Source organism: Brachycentrus maculatus, unplaced genomic scaffold (assembly GCF_059751285.1).
Source record: "Brachycentrus maculatus isolate JH-2025_06_01 unplaced genomic scaffold, ASM5975128v1 h1tg000756l, whole genome shotgun sequence".
NCBI classification, from domain to species: Eukaryota; Metazoa; Arthropoda; class Insecta; order Trichoptera; family Brachycentridae; genus Brachycentrus; species Brachycentrus maculatus.
In genome coordinates, this window is record NW_028281486.1 from 165,774 (window position 1) to 187,603 (window position 21,830).

The 21,830-nt window shown below is 31.5% G+C and overlaps 1 protein-coding gene across 5 annotated transcripts in view; it reads left to right on the plus strand.

Moving 5' to 3' along the window:
* LOC148300291 (paired box protein Pax-6-like) overlaps positions 1-21,439 on the plus strand; it is a 59,870-nt gene extending 38,431 nt beyond the window's left edge. For 2 of the 5 annotated variants that reach the window (XM_088275002.1, XM_088275004.1), the window contains exons 4-6: positions 17,895-18,167; positions 19,229-19,413; positions 20,385-21,439. In XM_088275002.1, coding sequence (XP_088131128.1) covers positions 17,895-18,167; positions 19,229-19,413; positions 20,385-20,792 — 866 coding nt within the window. In that variant the 3' untranslated portion in view covers positions 20,793-21,439. Of the gene's footprint in view, positions 1-17,894; positions 18,168-19,168; positions 19,414-20,384 lie in introns of all 5 variants that reach the window. The other 3 variants (XM_088275001.1, XM_088275000.1, XM_088275005.1) reach the window with 2 other exon arrangements.
* Positions 21,440-21,830: the final 391 nt, after the last annotated feature.

The window sequence follows — 21,830 nt, forward strand, 5'->3', positions numbered from 1 at the left end:
TTTTCCTTTTATATTTGTTTCGCTACTAATGTTGCACATAAATATATGAACAGGTATTTTTATGGTAAATTATACGAGCACTACCATTTTTATTCATATATGTATTGATTTTTATTTCATTTTTTTTATTGAGTAATTACCCTTAATGGTAAAAGTTGTATTTAAAAAGATTTTGTTAAATAAATCTTTCTTGAAAGTTTTTTTTCTGATACTTTGTGGCATATTTTGAATAAACTTTATAAATTAACACCCAAACTTTGTTTTAAATCCGCGTCTTTACAGCACACTCTTTTATATTAATAAAATATATTTCAGGAAATGTTTTTACTGTCATAGATGTGGTTCTTATTTTCGGTAGGTAATAAAACAGCCACCAGATTAAATAAAATGTATGTACGGTGGAACTTTTTTTGAAAACACCTACCTATATAAATTTCACAATCTTTCATATTAATCGGTCTAGCATTTGACCATTATAAATTGAAAAGAAAACTACAAATCGTAAAATAATATTAATAAAAAATCGCATGCGTGATAAATCAAATAAATGAGCTTTTTTGAAAAATTTGATAGTGTGTGAAAACATTGAATAAACTTTTTGTTAGACTGTTTTCATAGAATAATATAACAAATCAAGTCACAGGCAATATCGAGAACATAGCAAACACGATATTTATTTATAATAAAATTTAATTACACTTTTAATGTAAATTGTGCATTTCGTTCTCCATTTAAGTAAAAATAAATGATAGTCAATGTTTTCTGAAACTGTACTATTTTTATACAACATGGCGTGCGTTTAATACCCTCGCAATTATCACAAAGTGCATGTGAAGTCAGCGATCGCAGTGAGAATGGAGAAAAAGAGAGGAAGAATGACTTTTCGCATACGAGAGGGAGAGAGTGGCGGAGTAATGATATAGAAAATATGTAATATGAGCTAGAATTAGAATATGCGGTGAGATTAGGCCAGATGAAGCGATACGCGGTAAGAAAGCAGTGGATCTGTTGGTGGAGTAATTAGTTAACAGTAATCACGCGTGATGCATGCGAGCGGGTAGCTACAGTAGGATGGTATGTCAGATCGGCTGATTATAATCGTTATTATTATTGCTTGGCCTCGTTGGCTAAAGGTAGCGCGCTTGCGTTTTACGAAACCGCGCGTTCGAAACAACGCTAGTTAATTGCGATTGTAAATGTAAAATTAAGAATTTACAACACGAATATTTTGTTTATTAGATGAGGGTATTGGAAACAAACGTAACAATCTCCGAGCGGTTCGTTTTCAGCGTTTGCATGCGGAGATCGCAATATTCACTATGGAAACTGATCTTCCTCGAGAAATACATAAATAAAGATTTTTGTTTTCATAAAATCCTCATCTTTATTAAGTTTTGTAAAAGTTTTTTTCAAGAAGAAGAAGAATAAGTTTTGTTCTGGCATTTAAAATAACAACTATACAGTTTTTTTCACATTTATCTTATTTGACCAATTACTGGGTTTCGTCGTTACTGACTGGTGATGTCGATAGCGACGAAACTCGGTCACTGGTCAAATAAAATTGATGTGCGGAAAAACTTTATCCATAGTTTAATTTTTTTGTATTTAAAGCATGTGTAGCAAAAGACAAAATATAGTAAAAAAAATATTTTTAACAGCTATCATTCGAAATTATTCGTTTTGAGATTGTTAAGTTTGTTTCTAATACGTTGAGATATGATACACGTCTAATTATTGCGTGTTTTTGACTACAATTTTCCACTCATGAATGACAAGAGATTACAGTTCTTGGAAAAATAAGCCCACTCACATGCAGGTATAGACAATTACTTTCATGAATTGATTCGGCAGTCACTTGTGGTAAAATCTATCTATTTTTATTAAAAGTTTTACTCATTAAATACCACTATTTCTTAAAATCCACTGTGATACGTATATCGATGCATTCCGCATCATTTTCAAACACCAAATGATGAATTATAAGAAAAATTTAATAAAAATTTTAAGAAATAGTTATATTTACTTAGTAAAGCTTTAATTATAAACATCCTATTTTTATTTAAGTTTTTATGCAGAATTCGTCGAAACACGTGTCACAATAAATTTTAAGAAATAGTGGCATTTACTTAGTAAAACTTAAATTAAATATGGAAAGACAATTAAATTTAAAAAGTTGAAGCTTATCAGGAAAATGAAAAGCGGTTTGGTATAAGTAGTAGGTACGTTTATTACTTTTGGAAAAAGATGCATATTTCTTAAATCAGTGATATAACATGTTTTACAGACATTTGATGTAAAATTCGTAGCACGTTACGCTAACTTAACGTTTATCCTCACACACCTATAATGTGAAGCACTTTATAACTAATAGCGGACTTATCTAGGAAGGGAGATAAAACCTCATAAATACGAGTTCGTACATACATCAAATATGTACCTCGTGTAATGTTACGTATTCATAGCCTACCAATATATCAAGCTTATACTACGTTGACTTGAGTACCAAACGTTGCTCCAGAAAAACGTGTTTTTATTAAAAATTTTAAAAACGGGCAAATCACACGTTGATTTGTGCCTACGTATTCTTACGTGTATGAAAATTCGAATTTATAATATTATATCTATCGTTATTGTATAACTATAAAAAATGATAGCATTTATAATTTAATTTGTTAACATTTACTTATTGTAGATTATTTTATATTGTACATTTTACATACTTTATACATAATTGTAGTACATTATATATTACATATTTGTTAAAAATTTAAATCGAAATCTGGAAAAAAATGCGGTTTTCGTTTAATTTGATTTTTTAATAGAAACCCGAAATCCATCACTAACATCGTCAAAACATTATGGTAGAAAACTATATGAAACAAACGGCATTAGGTTAGAGATAACGAGTCAAAAATCCGTATTTTAAAACGGCTAAATTACATTCTGCAAAAGTCATTTACCTACTTACGATTTATAAGCAATACATTATTCTATTTTATATTCATGTCGAGTAGAAACATCTCACGTTTAAATTAGCTTCGGGGTAAAACCTATGTTCGATCTATCAATTCGTTACCTTTAATACGCGAGGAAAATTTCTTAGTAGCACAGGGAAATTCTCTCGCCTCAGGATATGTCACATGAATCACACGAGCGGATGGATCATTTACGTTGAATTCATATGAGGGAAAAAGCGTATAAAACACTCCAATTAGTGCCAGTACAATTTATTATCTACAGAAACTTGAGCATATACAATTCAGTGTTGGGTACGTAATTCTATATTTGGTTAAGTTATCAAACCACTTGATAGAAAAACATGAAGACATATTTTTGGTTACTTTTACTAGAAAAAGATACTAGACCAAAATATTGAAAAAGTTATCAGAGGGCATATCTCCTTATATTACTATTGTATCCATATATTTGGAATTGTGTAATTGGCTTTATTTTTATTAATGTAACTATTTTTATTACAAACTTTTACTAAATGTAAAGCTGTACAATTCTCGAGTAAAAAAAATATTTATAAAGTAATTAAATTTTCAAATAATTGATCTTTTAACATCATTATAAATATAAGTAAGATTGCTTCATAAAAAAAATACTTTTAATGTTTTTAAATATACTTAAGGATGAAAATAATTTATCCTACTAATGTTTGCAATAAGTATTTGGAATCAGAAGTAAAATTTTCGTGTGACATAAAGTGTAATAAAAAACTGTTTAAAACCTCAAAATATATTCTATTACGATTAATCCAATTTTTTATGAATTTCTCGTACACGGCCACTAAATCTGTATAAAAATTACAACAAAACTCCGGATTTATTTTTTGATGGCAAAGGGACATAAACCTCACAAATCTAAAAGGAAGTATGTGCAAAAACCCAGGAACATAAAAGTCTGGGCATTTCATGACTTACGACCTGTCATAGGCTGGTGAAGTGATTACTTTACATAAATTTTATTTATTTACAGTGTCCGGTATTAGGATCCGTCGAATAACGAGGACCTCCAGTCTTATAAGTATAAAGCAAAAACATGTACCTTTTACAAATTCGTGATTATAATTACTTTGGCAATGCCTTAAACGTATCGAGGTATGTAAATACTTTTTTTCTTAATACATTTTAAGCCATATATGGTTCGTGCGTAGGTACCTACCCAAACGTTAAATGATTAAATTTGCCTCGAGTATTCCTCTTTTGAATTTGAAAGTGTTCGCAGGTTCGTGTATCACGTTTTTTATGCAATGATAAAATGTCGGGAGGCGTTGAAATCGCTTTGATTATACAGATAATAAAATTGGAAAGGTGCCCAATGCTAAATTGATTCAGCCAATCAGCGATCAGCGCCATGCTGAAATTTGCATGATTATTTTATGGCGTTTCTGTGTTCTGTATTATGTCGATACCATAAAATGCGATAGGCCGGATAATATGCTTTAATTAAATTTTAATATAAGCTACACTAAGTAATAAAATGTATAAATTGTGTCGTGAATGAATAAACGTCATAATAAATTACTAATTACTTTGGGTAATTACGATCTTATAAAATAAAAACTGATTTATATTAATGGCCTTTTAATCACTTCGGATATTGAAAGCTATCTAGAATAGGTATTTCAAATAAACGGTATTGTCCCAAATTAATTTCTGAAAAACTTGAAATTCTTTCGGGAAATGCACATAAAATGCTTTATTTTTTTTAATGTACAAAAAATGTTAAAAATATATTCCTCAACAAGATCTTATGTCAAAAAAAATACAAAAAATTAAAATGAATGAAAATAGGTTTTCTTTATCAATAAAAAAACATAAAGATAAGTTATATCAGTCGTAAATACTATTTTCTAGATTAATTCCATCATTTTCCAGATGTGATTGTTTAAATTCTATATTTAAGTTTTAAAATATAAATAAAAGCAACTACTTACGACAAAAATTAAGGCAATACGGATATTAAATAATGGGCAGAATATTGAGCGTATAAAGTGATCACATAAACAATATCAGATCGTAAGACTTTCAAATGACCTTTGTATGAAAGAATAACTCTTCTCTTGAGATACATGTATGTATATCTTTAATATATATTGAGTCCTGAGTGTTTAAATTCAATATTAGTAAGTAACAAAAAAAGGATGTCAATAAACATACAAACATTTTTATTTGCAAATTGCAAAGTAATCACTATCCTATATTCAAGAATCTTCAGCTAAGACTGATGACTTAGGCTTTATATAATTAAATATGAAATCAATCGTCGATTCCTTGTGCACCAACTGGATACGGGTAGTCCTATAGGGATAATAATTCTTGAAAAGTCTTGGTTTTAGGATTACATATAAATGGAGCTAATCGCTATATTGTCACTCAACTTACTTAATATTAAGCCGGTGGGAGAAGAAATGATATATAATATTTTGGCTTTTCTTATTTCCTCAGTAAATCGGTTCGTAATAGTGTGATACTCGATATTAGGCTCTAAACCGATAAATAGATACTTTACCGTATACCTGTATATAAGTGGTGTACGATGTTATTACATAATTATACGTATGTATGTGTAAGCATTCTAACAACCCGCTTGTATGTTATTGGAAGGTGTGGATGAATAGTACAAAAGAACCCATCGGATGTGGTTCCGTGGTTTAGTGATCGATACGCAATGGTTCGGGTCGCTGGTTCTACTCTTCTCCGAGGTAATACTGGCGACTTGCGACCAATACAAAGTCCCTACCACATTACGCCCCGCCTTCGGGGATATTAGATATTATCTACGGTTGACACCTACACAATACCTTCGACATTCACACAATATAATTATCTTCTTAATAATAAAATGCTGAACAGTTGAAACAGTAGCCATTTTGACAATAAATTGGCTTTAATTGAACTAATCAATTACTAATTCCTCATTTCCCAAACAAATAAGGTATCTTCAAACAAAATGATCATAAAATTAAAATAATTCCATAAATTTAATCAATTGAGTTATTCCTTGACTTCTATACGGAATGTTAAATTTTACGATGTGTACTAATGTGAGAACCATTTAGAACTATATGGATATTTAATTCAGATATCTGAGTATGTATTTATTAAGTCTTTTTTATGGCGCATTTTTAGCAATCAAGCCATCCAGAATCGGACGCGTTTAACTCACACGCAACGCGTTGCAACGCTTGTATACGAAGAGTTAAAAAATATCTAAGAATGTTTCAAAAATGTTGTTTTGTTTTCTTCCACTCCTTAAACCTATATGGATATTTTTATGACATGTACATAAGTATGTGTTTTTAATCTTAACTTTGATAATGTTTGGAACACTGAGATGAAATATTGCATCATGCTGGAAGGTTTTCTATTGTCAGTGTAAATCTATTGATTTTTAAAAAAATCTTTGATTTTTAATTTAAACAATATTCACTAAAACAATAAACAACGTATTATACAGTTAACAATCCAAAATATTGAATTAAACGAGTTTTAAATAATATTATTTAATATTTTCTATTAAACTAAATACATTTTTTAATATTGATACCTTAAAATTACAATTTAATTATGAGATTTTAATTATTCTATTGTATTTGGCAGACGAGCTAAAATAAATTTATAATGATTTACAAAAGAATTCTTGGATACCCACAAAAATGCGTTCAACACAGGTGCACTATTCTCCCATATGGGTGGGTAGCGAATGAGAAGAATAATAACTAATACCCTAAACATCTGAGTGATTAAACATAATAGAACCTACCTGGTTAAGTATCAAGTTAATAGAATTATCCCTTTCTGCCTTGGATTGCGCAATATGGGGACCGCACAATGGAGTGGAATTCCCAAACGTGGGCCGATATTAAATTGTCATGTGACATGTGTTGGAGTTGTCAATAGCAACTTGTAAGCGGTAGGAATATCGTGTAAGAACGATAAATATCACGGTGGCCGTGACAGGTAGACCATGTGTCAAAAAATATAGCATTACACTCGGTAACAAGATAGTTTGGGAAGATAGTCAGTTGGGAATAGATTTGGGCTATGACATCGAAAAAAGTTGGCTACTGGAAAAAAGTAAATCTTCTATTTTTGAATTTTTGAAAAAAGTTGGCTACAGGAAAAAAATAATTCTTGTATTTTGATATTTCTGGCAATAATTTAGCGGTTATATAAGACAGAGATACCAAATAAAGGAGTTCACTGTGTCCTCGTGAAACTCTGGTATTGACTTGGCCTTGAACTGGGAGGAATGGAAACAAATTGATCATCAATTTTACACGGTACGATTACAAGACACTATGGACTGATCAGATCAGGTTAGATGAAGAGTGTTTAGACCCTCATTAATATAAATCTCATTAATATAAATTAAATATCTATAATGTACTTGCACCCAAAGGGCAAAAAGATGGATTGTGATTATGTTAATTACGACCAACATAACGTTATGCCTAACAAATTTATTACAATTATATTTGCATAGAATATAAACGAAATAAGCCTATAAAATAAATTTTATTTAAAATAATCAAGTGAATATATCTGATATCAAAATATCGCATTCACTGGTGCAATTTAAATTGAATAGTTGTTTAGGAAATCGGAATGCTTTTGGTGTCAGTTGAGGCTTTTATTTTTTGCCGTAAGTGGATACTTTGATATTATGAAAGAATATTAAAAAAGCGGCATAATGACTTATTGACAGATGCGATGACTTGTGATTGATTGTCTACAGACTACAAAACACAATATAGCATTCATACACGGCTACGGGAGTCAGGTAGTCGGGTAGTGATACCTGCCTATCGAAAATATGGAACCACCCAATGGCAGTGGACGAACTATTCATATGCACTTTGTTATACCCCATGTTTATGGTAAACTCTTATTATAAATAGCCCCTTTGCTAAAATGATTATGACACAGCGAAAATGATTTTTTAATTTGTGTTCATATCGCTCTAAGCATTGATTTTTTTGGCTTCTATTATATTTTCCGTCCTTCTCATTTAGGCTGTATTCAAAGAAGTACTTTGGAAAATTTATATTTTCAACATGTTTATAGCTAAGTCAACATAAAATATGCAACGGAGACAAATATTTTTCGCTTATCCATCAGTTGTTTCGCTTGGATTAAAATAATATTCACTTATTCACAATTGCCATGAAAATTTGATATCGTAAAGAAAAGTACCTATATATTACGTCTTTTACTTACCTCACCCAATGATGTATAGGGCACTGCATTAAATCGACGTAATGTTAATTTGATCATTTATTATATGAAGGTAAGCTGATCAGTTCTTCGCTTCTGGCACCAGTCCAGGGTAATAAATATTAGAATGTAAAAAACACTTTATTCATTTTAACCCCCGTGGGATTAAAACCTTTTACCCCCAGCATGGTAGTCAAATATGCTAACCACTAGGTCATGGAAGCACAGATACTAAGTATATACTAAAATAAAATTGACAAAGCCGATACCCATCCCTTGTATCTTGTATCCTACCCTTATCTAGTTAAAAACAACATATTCTCTAATGAATTTCTGGCGCTCAGCGATTGTATCCGCCGGCGTCAAACATGATGAAATTTCCAATCATAATTTATAACTGCGAATATTTTTGGTATCATAAACCTGTGGAATATTTTTCGAATTGTTTGTGACGTATATGCTTTTTCTAGTTCGATAAAAAATTACACTTAGTCACATAACGCATGAAAAGACTTTTATTTTATAAGAGTTCTTTTTGATTTTTGTATAACTGTAGAGTTATAACTTAGATAAGTCGTTAAAAAATATACGGTAAAACTCTAACTAATATTTTAATAATAGTGTGATCATATATGCATTTACTTTTATTTTTTAACTTTTTTATTATTGTCCAATATTTTATTAAAAATATCAGTAGGTACATGCAATAATATGTTTGATCATGTTACAACCAAATATAGGATGTGTGCGTGGATCTGTTCTCAACCTTTTTAAGATTGAAAATTGAAATGAAACCGAATCGAGAGACCATCTTATACCATGTCTAGTATCTCTCCAGTGTCTGGTTTCTCCCCAGTGTCCGGTATTCCACTGTGTAATCTAGTGATCTTTTTCATTACTCATTATATCCACTGTGTGCGCCGTACAATAATGCGTGTAACGATTCTAGTTAACCGACTGCCGCGCCTAAGGTGCGATTTGGCCTGCGCCGGCGAGCCACCTCCAGTAGGTTAATAAGGATCGGGCGCACCCCCTGCCGAGCGAATGTGGTACTAAGTGGTGTCGGGCGCGCGGGGGGCAACGATAATAAGGCTGCTGGACTTATCCTTGCGAAGGCTATTGATACCAGACAATAGATTCAAATGAAATTTGTTGGTTGATAGAGAGACACCTTATTACATAATACGAGGAATGTTTTCATTTTTCAACTTCTCTTACTTATCTGATTTAGAATATGATGTTCAATGTAACCTTTAATTCAATATAATTTATGGTTTTTAATGCTTGTTAAAAATCAATCATTTTATTAAACAGCAAGATTTAAAATAAGTGAACGAAAAAACAAAAAAAAATACTATGAATTACATATGTTGCTTACCGATTTTAGTATTTAATGATAGCAAAAAAATTGTACTCATGTATTTAGGTGTATACAATACACATGTATGTTTGTGATACGATAAAAGTTTAATCGAATAATAGTAAAAATCGATTTTCTATTGTATTATGTGAAGAAAAATTCATAAATAACTACTGGCTCCAAAAAGTCTGCAATACTCATCACGCCCCATGGAACAAATCGTATAATTTATAATGCACATTGCACATATCTAAAATTACTTTTAAAAGCTAGAAATAAATCATTTTCATTAACCTGTTTTAACCGGTATTGTATGCATACTCGAAAATTTCAGATAAAAAATTGTATTAACAAAATATATCTGATAAAATTTCCAGTAAACGAATGTAAGTAATTTCATACAATTTAAAGTGTGTTCAAGTACTTGTTCACAAATTTGTTTTCTCCACTAAGCAGTTATTTTTAATTTTTGTTTGACATCTCAACATAGATGTCACATCTAGGAGTTCTAAAAATTTGAATAGTGTGGTTATCAATCTTGGGTAGAACGGTGAATGTTGCACGTGTGTAAAGTGATCACTTACCCAGCTCATAGGTCATCCTGTACCTACCCAGATTTCCATATTTTTCTTCATGTGTGTATATGTTGAGATATTGTCAAAAAAATATTGTCTGTTTGTATGTATTTACCTACATCTAAGAAAAATGGTTTAATTTTATTATTAATTTTAGATATTACATATGAAGTCTTCGTTATTATTTGCAAAATAAATCTCATCAAAATAAATAAAAAAATTGTTCCAACGAAATGTCACAAAGCAAAAAATATATCCTCTTCACATTAAAACATTGAAAAGAAAAAAAAACTGACGAGTCAATTGTTCGCTCGGTATATTTCTCATGACAGATCTCTCGGATTCGAGGAAAATAATCGAATAAGAGTCCGATTGTTCCCCCAGAGCGGTGTTCCTCCAATCGCCGATTCGACACCAATTAATGGTCCCGCACAATGCGCCGGTCCTCAGCTGCGCGCTGGACCAAGCACGGCTGTCAGAAGCGACACTAGAAGAAAAGGAGGAAAAACACCAATTATTTCCAACCGCTGTTGTGGCCAATGAAAATTATTTGCTTTTCAAGCAAATTGCGCGGCCATGACTAGGCATGATGCGCGCCGGGCTGCGCAGAGCCGCTAAATTATAACAGCTGTCAAAAGTACGCTCAGAGCTAAATGATGCAGACCAGTGATGGGGGATCGAATTCAGTTACGACTTCTTCATAAAATGTCTTTACTTAATTCGGTTTTTCGATTCGACCACACAACTCCAAAAAGTGGGCCAGTTTTCTTTCATGTTATGTATTACTAGATCCCCCATACATTCAAAATCGTGACGTCATAAAAAAAAACCTAAGGACAAAAAACAAAAATTAATTAAATTTCATATTTCCTGGAGAAGATAATATTGTTAAGAAATAATTATGTAAAATCCGACAAATACAATTTTTTTGTATTATGATTCTTACTATAAATATTACAGCTGTCTAGAAAATATTATTTTCAGGAGTTTTTTCTTTTCCGCAATGCACATTAAATAATAAAATTGGTATAAATTAATGATACATCTGGTGCATAATTGTTTTATTCATTCATTTATTTATTTTAATAACAATGCAAACCAAGCGACTGATGAAATGATTAATAGAGAAATAAAAATAAAACATAAATTGATTTCACTTCCTCACCCAATGTGCATAGGGCACCGGGAATAGCATATCCGTACTTGCACAGACTTGTATACTTATAAAACACTCCAAGTTAACTTATTCAGTCTCATACAGAGATATGGTGATAAATAAAATAATGAATATATTTGATAATGTCCCGATCCAGCCCTGCCCTCTGAATGGTCGATGTGACGTTGCAGGTGAGCAAAGTGCACAGAGCAGAAAGCAGGTACGGGCATTCCGGCTTCCCGCAGGTCGGCCGGCGGATTCTTGGTTCGGTGCTAATATCACGCAATAGGACCTGCTGCTCCGTTTTATTTCACGCACTAAACTGATTTCTATTCGCGGGAAGGCTGACAATGTGACCATAAATTACGGATTTGCTATACTTGAGCTCAATCAACGTGAAATATCCTTATCTTAAAACGTTCTTCGGTGTTGATCATAAAAATTAAGTATTTATATTAAAATGTTTTAATTTTTAATATTAATTATTTTTAACTAAGTAAATACATTTTAGGGACATAAGTGACAAAGTTTATAGTCATTCCACATCGCATTATTTTTATATATTTTATTTTGACTCGTAATTGAAAAAAAGAAAGGCGGCTTGCCGTAGTTAGGTAGACACTCGACTGCGCAACTGGCGGCGATTTTTTTTTCAATTGATCTGGGTGTTTGTGATGTATTTTTCCCACTAACTTTCCTTACACATTCCTGCAAACAAGCCTCTAAAATGTAGTGGCTCTGCGGGTTTATCCTATTTAAAAATACCTAGTTGACAGAAAGACAAATATTAAAATTATTCGATACAAATTTTTATGACGATGCCTTTTGTGAGTATAGGTACTAGTCAATGCAATATCAAGCCGTTTGATATTTCTGTTTAATTTAATTTGTAATTGTTTTACATACGTTATATTTAAAAAATATCAATATTCCTATTTTTTTTCGTATGCACAGTCAATAATAGTAAAGAGTATTGGATTACGTAGTCATTTATTGTAATTTTAAGTTGTTACATAATCCTTGCGCAATATTAAATAATAACTTATTTTACTTGCGTAATAGATTAATTATATAAATCTAGATCAAATCGGAAAATTTATCACCGGAAATCTTCATCTTTACTGTTTGTTTTCTCAATACACTGGGTAATAGTTGCTTTCCTGCGTAACTATACACAGATTCTAAAACTGTTAATCAATCAAATAAATATTTTAAGAGTCCTTAAAGAACATAATGGCCAAAAAATCTTATTTAAATTAAAGAAGGGAAGATACAAAAGGAAAAAAGAGCGACGGTTTTATACAATTTTTTGTAATAATTTTTTATACCGAGCAGAAGTCAAAGTTATCTGCACTTTGTATAATTTATATGTATAATTTATATGCAATCGATGCCCTGAAACAAATACTCAAACACATTAATTAGTAAAGTATTCAAATACCATATACCTACCAGATACAAAAGCTCACGAATCGACATATTTTATTATTATTTTAGTGTTAAAAAATTATGCCTAAGCATTTTTCAGTCAAGATTGAGTCAATTGTTAAGTTCTTATATTTGATTTATTTTGTACAACTACTGCAGTAATTACATTCAACGTTCTATAAATGATATTTTCTTTGAAGAAGCGTCTCTTTCGAATAAAAAACTAGTGATTAAAACTATGTAATATTCGTTATTTCAAAAAATACAATCAATCGATCTTGATAATCAATCATTGATTTTTGATTTCAAAGTGTAACGTTTCGCCTTGAATGAATACTTAGTATTAGTAGTTAGCTAAGTAATATACGTCATATTATGAGAATCTTCGTTAAGAAGTTATAATAATACGACGCCGGTGTTAGAAGTAAGCTATTTACATTTTGTAAACTAGGCGTTTCGATAGATACTCAATATAATTATATATAATGAGATAATCATCGATTATACCATTGATAAACTGTTATAATTCTAGCGCCAATTATGTGCGTCAGATGTCGAAACAATAAATACCTAACTTTCCATTTACCTCTCGATTCTCTGGTACAGGTCCTCAACACGAACAGCTGATGCAAATTACTGCCAATTTATTGTAAAATTACTTCCTGTGTTTTAATTGCAGTGAAATTTAGTTCCTCCATTTATTTAGGTACTAATCGGAGTTAATGGATCATCGACTGTACTATATCGATTCGTTTTCTTAATTCATCTTACAATGCTTAGGCACTCTGATTCTATAAAAACCACATTGACTAGGTAGTTTTAAATTCACTCTTTTTGCTAGTAAGTTAAGTCAATAAAATGGGTTCGAAGAACCATAACAAAATGAGAGTCAGTATTTGAAGCTAAATTTATATTTATAAATACATATACATTTATATAAATATATATATATATATATATATATATATATATATATATATATATATATATATATATATATATATATATATATATATATATATATATATATATATATATATATATATATATATATATATATATATATATATATATATATATATATATATATATATATATATATATATATATATATATATATATATATATATATATATATATATATATATATATATATATATATATATATATATATATATATATATATATATATATATATATATATATATATATATATATATATATATAAATAAGAGCTGACTGAAGCCTGGGTTTCTTCTTTCTTCCACGTGCCTCGCAGACAGAAAAGACGGATCCAAGATTGACGATCCACACGACCTAGAAGATAGAAGAAGGTATAGAAATTCGTGGGAAAGCACAAAATGCTTTTTTTATTCTGAAAATATATTAAAAAAAACATTATCCTGTTACGTCGCGCTGCCGCTGTATCAAAAAAGAAATTCATCTTTATTCATTTGTAAAATCTAATTTTCATTCCATCTCCGTAATCCCTTAAGATAAGCCATTTAGGGGTTTGGGCTTGATGTTGGAGTGTTCGAGTAAGGGATAGTGAATGCTGGTTCGGGTGCCAGACAGGGTCGAACGAGCCAGGGGTGCGGAGCACGGAAGCCGCGGGCGAGTGTTACACTCGAGCGGGCTGCGGTTGCGGTCGCTACCGGCTTCCAGACAGGGGTGCAAAACTAATATCATAAACAATTTTTTATCATCTATAAAATTTAACAAATGTAAAAAAAATAATGTACTATGGACCTACTTACAATATACGAAATACGTTTTATATAAATAGATGCGTGCAAACGTACATATTGATGAGTTACAATTCTTATGAGGTAATAGTAAACTGGGTAGTACAAAGTAATACATCCACCCTCTTTTAATTCATTTATCAACACTATAACGCAATATTAATTTTATGGAGCATCCATCGAAAAATATGATTTTAAACGGTGATAGAAAAGTGAATTAGGATTAGGAAATTAGAATAGTGAATTAGGTTTTCTTGAATGTTTTTTGCAGATATGTACTTTGTGGCGCTTTTTATAAAACTTTGTTAAATTAAACTCAAACTTCCAACCGTTTTCGACACGAACCTTGTCAAATCCCTTCAGATGACAAGGGTCTTGTCGAAACCAGTTGGAGGAAAGTATCAAAAATAAAAGATGTTCCTAAAAAAGTAAGAGTTTTATTTTAAACAGTTTTTAAAGATAAGGTTTTTATATTTAAAAAATATCGATACTGAAAAACATTGTGAACAAGTATTTGGACACACTCAAAATGTTGTAGAAAAACATTAACATTAAAATTATCGCACACAAAAAGAAAAATGATTCTGATTCATTATTTTTTCATATTACATTTTCTTGATTTAGAGAAGACCGACAATTTTCCATCCCTGTTTGTTGTAATATTACCTGTCATTTTCGGTTGGCCCTTTTATTCAATAAATTTCTCGGAGTTAATCGAAAAGAAATACTTCTTCTATCCAGTTCATAACGAGACAATGAGAAACGAGGGTGTGTAAGAAAAGAGGTAAAAAAAGGCCACGAGAGATCCTTAAACAGAATCGAATGAATGTATTGTCTCGGTAGTTGGTTAGAAGTTAGGAGCCGAGAGAGGGCCCGAAGGAGCAACTATCGCCTGACTGACCGTGTCCGATTTAATTAATCTTCGTGACTATTAACAAATTGGATGGGTTCGGTGTTCTGTACTGTCAGACTGTTTGTCGCTGGATGAGGGATTACGTGCGGATGAAGTGCTGGCAAAGGAAGACACCATGTTTATTATAAACAACTAAATCAAATCTTTTACATCCCATTTATCACACGGAGTTACTTAATACATCTTTTATTGTACGCTTTATTTTATTTTTAATCCATGGTATATTATTAGCTTCAAATATTGAGTATCAAATGTACAATGTAGCTGAGATTTATTGATTTGAATTTTGGTAACTGTTGTTTAAATATAAAGTTATTAGAGTAGGTTAACATGCGTTTTTTGGGATTGGAATTCTAAAAATCTTTTCAAAGTAGATTTCACTTTTTTTAAATAAAGAGAAATATTTTCATTTTTATTATTTACACAAATATTTCATTTTCATACTATTTCTGTGAGCCTAAGCGGCTCATTATTATAAATTGGTATCAAATTGTGATAGTGTGGGTTCGAACCGAGAAACTCTTTCTTAAAAGTCCGCGACACTAACCACGGGACCACAACCCGACACTAATTTTGAAATAATTAAAAAGGTTTGATCATCATTATATACTTACAAAAATACACTATTATAATTGTATATAAATAAGTGATATATTTAGAATGTGTATTATTTTATATTTCTAACAGATTTCTTAAATGTTTTCATTTCAAATTTCTCAACAGCTTTACAAATCGTGTTTTGATTTGTACATATTGGTATTTCATATTCATCGGAATGGTAAATATTACACAGAGTATAAAGCCACCGCTTATCCCAAAAAACAATAGTTTGCAAGCCCAGACATCCATATTTCCATCATTTTGTAAATAACAATTACATATGATTACTAAAATGAAGATAATGTGGTTAGTGTTAAGTTACTTTAGTTTATTTTGATAAAATAAAATAAGCGTTACAAACATCTTCACACTTCTAGCGCGTCCGAATGACCTACCTTCTAAAGAATATAATCAGTATTTATGAAGGAGAGTTAAAAATATATTTAGACAATCGCTTCTTATCGGCGTCCATCAAAATAGATATTTCCAGGAACGGCTGCATTGCTTCAGTGCTTAACCCTTCATTATAAATTCTAGGGGAATGGAGTCCACATTCAATGAATCTATTTAATACTCGAAGCCTTCGAAGTGTCGATCAGGTGCGGGAACGTCTAAAAAGCCTCAGTTTTAGTTTCTCCTCACGATTGTTCAAATTTGGATGCACTGGTTCTTGGAAACTCGGTCGCCAGCTTTGGCCACGTCCAAACTTGATAAGAAAGCCTTTCAGAACTGATTGACAAGGCGCACAATAGTCGAGTCAGTGAATATTCATGCCTTTATAACACTCAGTCCTTAATTAAATATTAAAATCGTTTCCGAGAAAACTCAAACATCCTTGAGACTGAAAACCGATAATTATTGCTGTTCAATGCCCAATACATTTTACTTTGTGGGTGCTTTGAAAATTATATTTCCGACGGAGCATTCTTCGTTTTACTACTTTGATTTTATATTATATTCGTACGCAACAAAGTGTAAGACAAACTATGACTAAAAGTGATTAATACGTGAAATTTTATTAATGATGCGGTATTTTTTTTTACTTCATTACACACTATTTATTATTTAAATAAGCATTTAATTAGCATCCGGTAGTGCAATGCAAAATATCTTTGAAACAGAATTTGTTTATAGTATGCTTCCGGATTTTTTATTTGATTTAATTTACCGAACTTATTTTTCATACAAATATATCATAAGCGAATTCCCTAAATAGACAACTTAAACATTTAACACTATTTAAAGATTTTATTTGAAAATTTGTAACTGTATTACATTTATTAAAGTTGAACATTTTGATTTAATATTAAACTTTATATCAATACGTGGACCTTAATGTAATTAAGATTGGATATTATCAATAACAGTCGGCTATCGTCAAATGATTTCAAGTAGTAACGCGACGTGATAATATACATACTTATATTGAAATTGGTAAAAACATTCAAATCAATGTATCATTTTCCCATCTAAATGCGAGAAGTTTTTTTTTTATTATTTTAAAAGTCATAAGACTGCACATAAGACAGAACGTGAAAACACTCGTATCCTCCACTCAATGACATTTGGAAATAATAATACTGTAGAGTTCACAATATTAACTTTATTTTAAAATGAGTTATAACATCCTGATTTATTTTTTAAATATTTCAGTAAAAAAACAAATTCTTAACAATATTTTTGATTCATAGGATTTTTTTGTGCACAGTAATAAACATTGTCAAAATCATTTAAAAATACAGTTTAACGCCTTTTAATTGATGTAAAAAATGCCTTACAAAAATTTTATTCTTTAAATTTGGTTTAATTTTAAATTTATTCCAATTCTCGACTTAGTATTAAGTTTTTAACAAAAGACTCATAAATTGATTATTTCGCTGCCTTCATTCCAGGTGTGTGCACAAACGCAACAGCCCCGAGCGTCTCCTCGATAAACCGCATCCTCCGCAACCGCGCGGCCGAGAGGGCTGCGGCCGAATTCGCCAGGGCGGCGGGCTACGCCCTGTACGCGCCACCGCCCCCGCCCTACGCGCCCTTCGGCTGGGGCGGCCCCGCGCCCGGCCTGGGCGGCCCGTGGCCCGCGGGCCTGCGCCCGCCGGGGGCCCGACCCGGCTCCCCCGACATGGCAGCCGCCCTGAGAGCTGAAGCTGCGAGAGGATTAATAGGTAAACAAAAATATTCGTCAGAATTACGTTTTTTTCTAAATTTTTACTTTGATTTGCAGAAAAATTATCTAAGTCAAAAAATAACGGCAAAATAACTCGACAATCGCTTCCCATTTTTTTAAAAGAAAAACTATTATCATCAACTTACAACTTATACCGCATTTTATGTATGTTTTTTTACATGATACATGTATTTTTGGCTTTAATTATATTGTTTCCGTTCGAAAAAGATTTGGGTCTAGTTTCCTAATAATATTTCATTAATTGATTCGGCAGCCACTTTGTGGTTATATCTTTTAAATTTAAAAAAATCTTAATAACATCCAAAGATAGATTGAGAAGTCTACCATATATACGTGTAGAAGGGAATATGGAAGTCTGTGTATTTACGACCGATTTCAATTTCTATTTATTATACTATTTATATATATATTTGTTGACGAAGTATACAGACCGAAGTGTACTTGAAAAATAGGAATATTGTTTTACAATATTCCTATTTTTCACATCCTTTTACATCCTTTTTTTTATTCGTGTAATGTGGTTGTCAGTCAAACGAAAAAAAGTAGAAGAAATTTAACGAAAATTAAATTTAAATAAGGTATTCAAATGAGGAACATTCATATTTGTATATACACCTTTCTGAAATTTCAGTGATGTGGTTTCCAGTTATGGATTGAACTCTGAATGTTACAAAGTGCATAAAATAATCACTATCTACCAAAGGCAGGTCAAAAACCCAGACTTTTATATTCCCCCAATAAAAAATATTTCTAGATGTTGAAATGCATGTACCTACTCGTATAACTCCAAGGTTAAAAATATTAGGGAAAAAATGAAATTTTTTTATTGCATCGTGTTTAATTTCAGGAAGCGACAATCGAGTTTTGAATAAATGGTCCTTCGTTTTGAAACAATATATTTAACGGTCATTTTATTTTAAAATACTGGTGCTTGTTTGTTTGTTTGTTTGTTTAATTTTATATGTTTCAAACGTGTAGCTCCTGCGACCTACCATTACTATAACAATGAGCGGCTATTGATGGACAGCTTCCTTCCAGATGTGGACGGAGACGACACGGGGTCACTCGATGGAGAGCAGCCCAAGTTCCGGAGAAACAGGACGACATTCAGTCCCGACCAGCTCGAGGAGTTGGAGAAGGAGTTCGAGAAGAGTCACTATCCATGTGTATCGACAAGAGAGCGATTGGCTTCTAAGACTTCCTTATCGGAAGCGAGAGTTCAGGTGATTATACTTTGTTTTTTTAAAAATATGGAATTGTAATTTTTGGATTAAAAAATGTAAATTAGTGTCGAACGGACTTTTTTTTTATATTTGAGTAATTTTTGGTCTTTTAGTGACACAAACTTTATCTTTCATTAAATAAATTTAAATTGGGGTCATTTTTCACCCTGTTGAAAACCTCCTTTTTCGTGATTATTTGCATTAAAATAATTTTCTTACGTTCCGCTATTATTTAAAACAATTTTAGGTACCTGCAATGAAAAAAACTAAATATTGACACTGAATATAATTAACTCTATAGAAAAAAGTATCTCAAATCGTAATATTGTAGTTATCTTTTAGTAAATAAAATAATAAAAGCAAATTCAAAACAGGTTTAGGTATTAAAATCTATTTACTATGTTCTATATCTTTGTACTTCAGAGTTTTTCTGAGCTTTGTTTTGAGAAATACATTGATGGCCTAGTTCTATACCTAGCATTCATTTTTTGTGATGCTAAAATTATTATTAAAAAAGAAAAAAAAGTATTTAACAAAAAAAAACATCTCTTATAAAATTTTACAAAGTTGGAGGAACAAGGCCAACAATTATTTTTATTTGCAACAATTTATTTCTTTATCCTATTTATTTTATTTGAATTGTATTTTAGTGGCAAATTTATTGTGTTAATCTATTTTGATTACAATTGAATTCATTATGTAAATTATAAAAATTTCATACAATTTTGCTTATTAATTCAAATTACTAATTTTCCCACTAACACATTTTTTCCGTCGGTAAATTTCAAAGCCGAAACTTCTTTATCGTTAATAGATTTCTCGATCAATCACAAGCCATTACTTGTAAATTATAAGCAAGTAAAAATAACAATAAATGTCACTTCCAAATGAAAAATACAATTGTTGATTTCCTGAATATGTAGCTTTGTAAACCAAATGACAACCAAACTAATACTCGTATTGACTGACAGGTTTGGTTTTCCAACAGACGAGCCAAGTGGCGGCGTCACCAACGGATGAGTCTGCTGAAGCGGGGCGGGTCCTCCCCGCCCCCGCCCCCAAGGCCTTCCGCCCCTGGCTCGCCCCCGGCCGCCCCCGGGCCCCCTCGGATGGGCGGCGAGAACAGCGCCTTTAGGGCCCTCATCCCCGCCCACCTCCGCGAGCTGCAAGACCTCCACTCGTCGGACGAAGAGATCAACGTCAACGACGAATCCGACTGCGAGATGGAAGAAGAGAGGCTGCTCTTGGAACGGGCCGGAAGGATGAGGTATCCGTCCAGGACTCCCAGTCCCTTGGAGCCGAGAGAGAGAACTGCCGCTCCCTCGGTTCCGTCGGGCGACCACTGCCAACCTTTGCAACTGACGAAACACGATCGATGAAAAACATTAACGTGATAAATATTAACGAGACATTTCAAAACTAAACGAATTCATATTACAAACATTTATTTTCGTGATATTTATAACGAAATTTGTGCGTTAAAATTATGTTTGATCTTCAAGTTAAATGTGTAATTCTGATCAAAAGAGACAATGGCTTTTGAGTGTGATATAATATAAAGGTAAGATCTCTGAGTTTTTAAATGTGTAAATTTTAAAAATATTGATGTATTCATTCCAACCAAATAATTTTGTATGAAAAATTAATGACATGTGAAAAATAAAGGAATTGTAAATAAGCTGATGTTATGTTCAAATGTCATAGACCTACTATCAGTGGACGTACTATTTATGCATTATGCATGTGTTATGAAGAAATTCATGATATTTACTCATTTGTGAAAAAAAAAACAAGTCTGAATTTTCATTAAAAAATCATATTATGTTTGAATATAAAATGTATCTTTACATGTGGACTATTCCGATGGGAAAATAATGCGTTTACTATGTAGTGAAGATAAGTTTCCTTCTATTCAATAATAAACTCATTCTTTTCTATACCAAAACATGAATATCCTAACTACACCTTTTGAAATGCCAAAGCCTTTAGAAATAATCATCCAAAATAAAATTAAAGTTATCTACAGCATGGTTGATGCGTTTTATTTCCATTTTAATAGCACCCCATGTGTGCATTTTTTCAAGATGCGTTATGGACGTCTCAACAGTATCGTAATCTATTCTATGAAAATGGAGTATCAAAGCCTGGCACTTGAAGGTTTAAGACTTGTCATCAGCTGGTTTTGGTGATCACTTTATACACAATTCTGTCCATCATTTAAAATATTATGTTATGATAAGAAAACCTTTAAATGTAAAAAAAATACAAATACGAGTATGATAAATATATATTTTAAAAACTGAAAATCACCACACCTGTATGAGTTGATCCGTTTTAATTCACATTTAAATTCCTACTAAAATAATTATCGTCTCAAAAAAGGTAGGGGTACTTAATGTTATCCTATATGATGTAAT